General features: G+C 31.3%; 1 protein-coding gene across 1 annotated transcript; it reads left to right on the top strand.

Moving 5' to 3' along the window:
• Positions 1-830: 830 nt before the first annotated feature.
• Positions 831-2,820, top strand: LOC127129518 (heavy metal-associated isoprenylated plant protein 32). Its single transcript, XM_051058683.1, has 3 exons — positions 831-860; positions 958-1,033; positions 2,219-2,820. Exons 1-3 carry the CDS (start codon positions 831-833, stop codon positions 2,818-2,820), a joined length of 708 nt encoding a protein of 235 aa, XP_050914640.1.
• Positions 2,821-7,593: the final 4,773 nt, after the last annotated feature.

Here is a 7,593-nt window from a genome sequence, read left to right as displayed (position 1 = left end):
AAAAAAATTTTACACCATCAATTAATGATATACGTTGGATATTGAAATAAATTTGACTTTTATTTTAAAAATCTATAAAGTAATGCAAACGGAGGATGGTGATGAATCAATAATGTAAACCTTTTTACACTGATAATGTATAGTAATTAATCTCTAAAAAAAATTAAAGATAATAATATAATCAAACATTTATCTTCAAATTATATGTGATGTCTACTAATTTTTTTATAAAATCATTAATCCAAAATCTTATTAGTCCATCACTGCCAAACTAAACGGACTAATTTAAAAAAAAAATTAAATTGATTAATTTCTTTCAATTTTCATTAAAATATTAATTAAGGGATGGGGTAGTAATATTTTCATTAAAATAAACTGGCTCATTTACATAATAAACATTGAATGAATTTTTTCTCCTACATATGAACGTATAAAATTCTAGAAATAATTAATTAATTAATTAATTTAACTCTTATATTTGGAGAAAGAGGCGGTAATATTTCAATAACTTGTAATTTATTTTATATAACTTAACATTTATAAAAAAATATCTATTATTTCTGTTTTATTTATATACATTTCTAAGTATCTACTATAAAGTATTAAACTCCAATCAACCGATTTTTCTATAAATCAATCAAAATATTCTAAAAATAGTATAATTAAATATGAAAGAATCAAGTGAGATTTATACCGATTTTAAAACACCAAAAATAGTTTACTTTATATTGAACCATAGGTTTCTCTACATATATTGTGCACACTTATCTCTCATATTAATTTTTTTCTCTCTCTAGTTTTTTCTTTGTCCTATCATCCAATAACCAACTATGAGTAAACAAGACTTTAAGAAAAATCAGGTAAGCACCTTCTAGTATTACCATGTTTCTTCTTCATATTTTGTTTGTGTTTTTTATTTCTTTTCATTTCATGTTCTTGTCTTTGTTTTCTCTATAGTATTGTATTCTCAAGGTTAATTGCATTTGTAAAGGCTGTGAAAAGAAAATAAAGAAATTGCTGATCAAAATTCAAGGTACATTCTTTACTATAGTTGTATTCTTTTTTGGTTATGCATAGATTAGTCATTGTTTAACTATAGTTGTATTTTTTTAATAAATTTATTTTATAAAATTAATAAAAAAAACTTGTTAGATAAATAATATTGGTTAAAACATTTATTAAAGAATATTGAAATTACTAATGTTAAAATAACTTTTCTTATTTATGAATAAGAACATTATAAAAATAAAATTTAAAATTTTAGAATTATTTTCAAAATGATGTGTTGCATTATACATATAATATACAGTATAAAGAAAATTGATTTTTTTTAATGAATAAATAGTGTAAAATTGATTCGAGTCAAACAAATAATAGTTTATGTTTGTATACATTTATAAACACTATAAATATTAACTTCAATAGTATCATATATAATCAATTCTATTTTAAAAATGAAAAATAACATAATATTACTAAATATGATTATAATTTCATGTAAATATTTATTTTGAAAAATATGATTTCAATTTTAGTGTGTTCAATTTTGTCAAAGTAATTGGGTTAGTTATTATATTTGATTATATATAATTATTAATTAAAATTTGTTACTAAATTATGATCACTATATAATGTGTATTATGTACTAGAAGATTTTTTTTAAATTTTTTTTATATATCAATCAATCTAAATGACTTAATGTCTTTATTCCAAAATTATCTCATTAGTGGTTAATAGATGATATATTAATAATTGTATTATCTCTCACATTAAATCAATAAAATAAAAAAAAATTAAATACACTTAATTATATTTTTTAATTAACTTAAAATTTGTCTTTTTTTTCTTCTTCTGAAATAGTACTTTTAGACTATCTTATCATTTAAATCAATTTTACATTTATTTTTTTTAGGCTCAACCAATTCTTAAAATATTTGATTAGTTGTTTGATTTTTTTTATCAATTTACCATGAGTAATAATGAGTGTTGTTTAAGTAAAATAAATTATTTTAAAATAAATGTCAATTTTTCCTTTTTAAGGTAGAAATAATTGATTTATTTCTAATTCTGTCATTTAAAAATCATTACTAGAGTATTAATTGAGTGTAGGTTTGTTTTTACAATTGAAACTTAAATTTGATTCTAAAAATATAGAATTGATTATACTTTTTTAGTGTGTCTATTAATCTATAATCCATGTTCTTCTTTTGTTGTCTAGGTGTGGATTCTATAAACATTGATGCAGAAGAAGGAAAGGTACTAGTAGTAGGTAATGTGGATCCAAATGAAGTCATTAATATTCTTAAAAAGTCAGGAAAACATGCTCAAATATGTGTTACTCATAACCCCAAACTACCTCAACCTTCCAAGAAAAAATCCAGTTCCAATTCCAACAATGAGGGCAATGAGCATGACAATAAAGGAAATGACAGTGTTATCCCTACTCATCCTCATCACAGTAAGGGCAATAATGGAAACAGAAATATAGGCCATACGATTCCAATACATCCTATGATGAATAATGGTGGTGGATATCATCATCATCAAAGGATGCAAATGCAACCTTCATATGGACAACAAAGGTTCATGCCTATGCCAATGATGAATCAACAAAATGCACATATGAGTATGATTCCACCAATGCATGGTATGCCACATCCTTCCATGATGCATGGTATGCAACATCCATCCATGATGCATGGTATGCCACATTCTTCCATGATGCATGGTATGCAACGTCCATCCATGATGCATCCATCTATGATGCATGGTATGCCATATCCGCCCATGAATTACATGACGCCGCCCCGTCATCGTTGATGCCGTCTCATCATAATATGGATAATCATGCACGAAAATCTTCTAATCAAAACCTTTAAAGGAAAATTTGAATATTTTTAAGATTTTTTTTTAAAGATTTGTTTGTTTGATTGAAGTTAGAGATATTGTTCTTTTCAAGTTTCCTCCATAATTTACTTTTAGTTTTTTATTAAGAGCATTCTTATTTTTATTTGTTGTTTTTCAATGGATGTTATAATTATTTTAAGAATGTGAGGATTGTTTTTCACATTTCTATCTAATTCTATTTTATAGGTTAGATGTTAGATATTAAACTACTTAAGTATTAGAAGTTAAATCATCTCCTTCATTTCACTCACTCTTTATCTTTCTCTTAATTTCATTGCTCTTAAATTGCTCAAAGAAAGCCATATACATTATTTATGGATCAGTTTATTTTGACTCTTTTTTAAATGATTTTTATAATATTACATATTTTAGTGTACAAAAAATTTATAAAGAAATTTTTTATAAAAGTTTTAAATAAAATTTTGATTTACATAATTATTCTTAAAATATTATTTTATGTATTTGATCGATTTTTCTTTTGGATATCAAAATTTCAAAAAAATTATTTAATTTTAAAACTATTTCAAATAGTTTTTCATAAAAATTATTTTTGGAATTTTTTTTATTTAAAATAACCATATTTTTTTAAATTTTATACTGAAATAATAATTTTTTCAAAAAAATACGAAAATAACCACCTTTCCAAATAGATGCGCCGGATCAACTGGCACATCCATTTAACCCTAAGAGGAGGCGCCAACTCCTTTGACGCATGCTTCTAAAGCATTGCATGGAGGCGCCAAGGTTGTTGACGCATGCATGTGTCTTTAGCACATATGCCCATGCATCTGGCGCATACATGTGCTTGTTTGTGTGGCGCCTACCTCTTTGGCGCATGCATGTGCATGTGTGTGTGGCGCCTACCTCTTTGGCGCATGCATTTTCTTTTTCATCTATAAATACCCTGCGCATCTCCCATGTTTTTTCACACAACTTCTTATCCTCCAACCCCATTTTTTCTCATTCTACTTCAATCTCCTTCAATATTTTGTTCTTTAGCCATGTTTGAATACATTCACAAGAGAAATGCCGATTTAATTTTTTCAGCAGTCGCACCTCCGATAAAGATTTGACTTTGGAATATAGATTTGTTCGAATGTCTTAATCGGACGTTGGACCGTTGTTATAGGGGGAATTGCAGATGGTGAAAGGATTAGAATGATTCAATGGCTTGAGTCCGCGTTCAACCAAAATGGAGAAGTGCATGAATGAGTGGATATTACGACTGACAGAGACGTTTGCAAGATGGTGCATAATATGTTCAAAATTGTTTTGATGGTTGTAATCGCTTAGTTATAGTAATGGTATTTTAATTGTTGTAGTTGTTTGTGTTGTTGTTTATGTGTTACTTGTGTGTTGAATGTGTTGTATTTGTTTGTGATAGTATTTCCTCACACAGTTATCATATGAAATAATTTATATATATATATATATATATATATAATATATTATATATATATATATATTATATATATATAATATATATATATATATTACAAAAGAGGTACATGTAAAATTATCTTGTTGTGCTAGTTCCAAAACTAGGACAGTTAGTATGATTGTGACGTGGCTGGCAGCATGAACTACATAATCGAACAATTTTGTTCGCCGTATCCATTTCGTTCGAATACAGGTGGGTGTCCCTTTTTCTTTCTTCTCATAACTTCATTGTGCTAGAGAATGTTTCATTGACATTCTAGCCAGTAATTCTCTTTTACAACTACTGAAAAACTCATTTTGTAAACATTGGATAGACTTATGACTTTGTAAACGCCAGATAGTAAGTAGGATGCATCCCTTTGAACCTTTGAACATGCAAAAATGACATGGGAGCAGGGTGTACGAAAGGCTTGGAACTTTCCGCAGTCACACCAACCTCTATCTAGTTACACTCTGTATTGTCCCATCGGCATGCCTTCATTGTGATCCATGGACTCAACAACACTGTACCAACCTTTAGTACGGTCAAACACTATGACCACATGTGTATTTGCTTTGGAAGCTTTGTATCTAATGAATTTCATTGAAGCATCAATGAACAACTGTTCAGATTGCAACATTGAACTCCATTTGGAACGTCTGGTCTCAAACATCGCCCCTAGCCTGGAATATGTTGCTTGCACCAAAGTTGTTATAGGTAGGTTTCAGATGCCTTTGAAAATAGAGTTCATTGATTCCATAAGATTTGTTGTCATGTGGCCCCAACGTTGACCGTTGTCGTATGCCCTAGTCCACTTCTCCAATGGAATACTATCGATCCATCGTACTGCATCTGCTCTTGATAATCTTATTTCTTCACGGTAGTGTTTGAAAGAAGGTTATGATAATGGGTAACCAGCATTGACAACCTTCTTCCGCAGCGTTTTATCTTTGATTCCTCGCATAAAATTCTGAGTGATATGTCTAATGCAGAAGTATGCGTCGACGGAGGATCCTGCCAGCCATTATCAATGTTTTTGTATGCACTGACTATTGAAGGGTGTCGGTCAGAGATCAAACATAAGTTAGGTTGAGGAGAAATGTGTAATCATAGATTACTTAGTAAAAAACTTCATCCCTTAGCAGTCTCCCCTTCAAAAAGGGCAAAGGCGATTGGAAAAATATTGTTGTTGCCATCTTCTGTCACTGCCATCAGTAACGTGCCTTTATATTTCCCGTACAACCATGTATCATCAATTTGTATAATAGGTTTATAGAAAAAAAACCTTTGATGCATGGTTGATACACCCAGAAGAGACGGTGGAATATTCCATTTCCAATAGCACAAGTCCCGTCTGGTGTATACGCCGGTAACGTTTCCAACTTGACAATAGTCCCTGGTGTAACTGTTAGATGCCCAAAAGTGCTTATTTGAGCTATCATATGTGGGCATCTTTCACTCTATTTCCTTGCTAAAATGTCGAAACCACCTTTGTTTCAGATGAAATGCAATTAAACGATAAACGATCTTGGTACCTTTGATTTGTGTGTTATTGTGCAGGAAGTAGGCATGAAATAATAGAAAGTAAAGACACAAGAAATTTGGCAAAGGGATCAAGTAAAACAAGCATTCATCAGCCTGCTCGCTAGGCGAGGGCTGTGGCGAAGCACTCGCTAGGCGAGCGCCCAGCGAAAAGCTCCAGTAAAATGTCAATAAATTCGCTAGGCGAGCTGCTAGCGAAGGTGGTAGCGAGTTCGTTCAGTTTTGGTGAAAAGCGCAGCCAACACTCACTCGCAAGGCGAGGCTCTAGCGAGTTCCCAGCGAGGATTCTAGTAGCCAAACCTCTCAACCTCGCTGGAGCGAGGGTTGAAGCGTGCCCTTCGCTAGGCGAAGGTTTTGTTCGCTAGGCGAACATGTCAGTCTGAGATAGGCTGTTTCTCTGGGCGCAGGTGCCTCAATTAGACCCTCGCTAGGCGAGCCATTCTGCTCGCCTAGCGAGCATGACAACCCAGTACAGCTCTATAAGTAGCAAGTGCCACTTTTGAGAGCCATACCTTAGTTTTACCTAATTTTTCCACTTTTGTACTTTCTTAGAGATATTTTCCAGCATTGTTCTCAGGATCTTTTATGCCCTAGATTTCATTTCTCTTCATCTTGTAACCATCTTCTACAAAAAGAAGGTGGATTCCCATCCAATCTCGATTATTCGACTCGGATGTTGATCAACCTTCTTCCGAAACTTGCCGACCAAGCTACCATGAAAATGAGTAGCTAAGTCATCCATTTGTCAAGGTTAGATGTAGGTGATTACTAGCTTTGTGTGTAAATGTAAGGATCTTCATGTGTAAACTCTTTAATGGTGAATATATGATGAAAACTTTGTTTCTATTTAAAACTCTTTGTGTTGGTTTATGATCGAGAGATGTTTACCAACTCTTGACCTAGGTTTTCATCCAATCTTGTTTGTTAGCTAGAGATAGTAATGAATGATTTTGTTCACCATAAGGTTGAACCAAAAAGTTGTCATTTTGATAGATTGTGTTCGAGAGAAACAATGGATCAAAATGGGAAAACTCACAATGTGTGTTCGAGAGAAACATATTGGGAGGACTTTGTGAAATGATTTATCATCTAAAGGAGTTTATAAGATTATTGACCGAACAAATACATGCAAAGTGATCATCGAACCCTAACTTTGGCAATATTTCTCATTTATTCAAATCAAACTTTTACCGCATTGTATTACCTTTTTATGCAAGATAACGTGATTAAAACCAAAACCCCCTGTGTTACTTAAGCTAAGATTAATACAACCATCGAACGGCGGTGATATCTTACAATCCCTGTGGATACGATAACAAAAACCCGACACTTAAAATTACAACTAACAGTAACACCCTAAACCTCAAATAATAGATTTTAAATAAAAATAACAGGAAAAGGATGTTACTCCATCATAAATACTTCATAAATCATAAAAACAACAAATATTACACATCGGAAATTTACTTAGAAACACCATAAAATATGTCTGAATAAAACTGAATCAATACATCATAATCAAAATCTCATAATAGTTTATTACAAACAAATCAAATTAATACAAACAAACGTCTTTATCCCCAGTGTTACAGATCAGAGCATTCTTATTAAAACTAGAGTATATGAAAGATAAAAGTCTACTGAGAGGCAATAGCCATCTCACTGCAGTCTTGCTAATCACCTGTGCAAGGCACACCACAAAACCAACAAACAAGAAAGGGGTG

The sequence above is a fragment of the Lathyrus oleraceus genome, chromosome 3, assembly GCF_024323335.1.
Source record: "Lathyrus oleraceus cultivar Zhongwan6 chromosome 3, CAAS_Psat_ZW6_1.0, whole genome shotgun sequence".
Lineage (NCBI taxonomy): Eukaryota > Viridiplantae > Streptophyta > Magnoliopsida > Fabales > Fabaceae > Lathyrus > Lathyrus oleraceus.
This window is presented reverse-complemented; position numbering and strand designations above follow the sequence as displayed.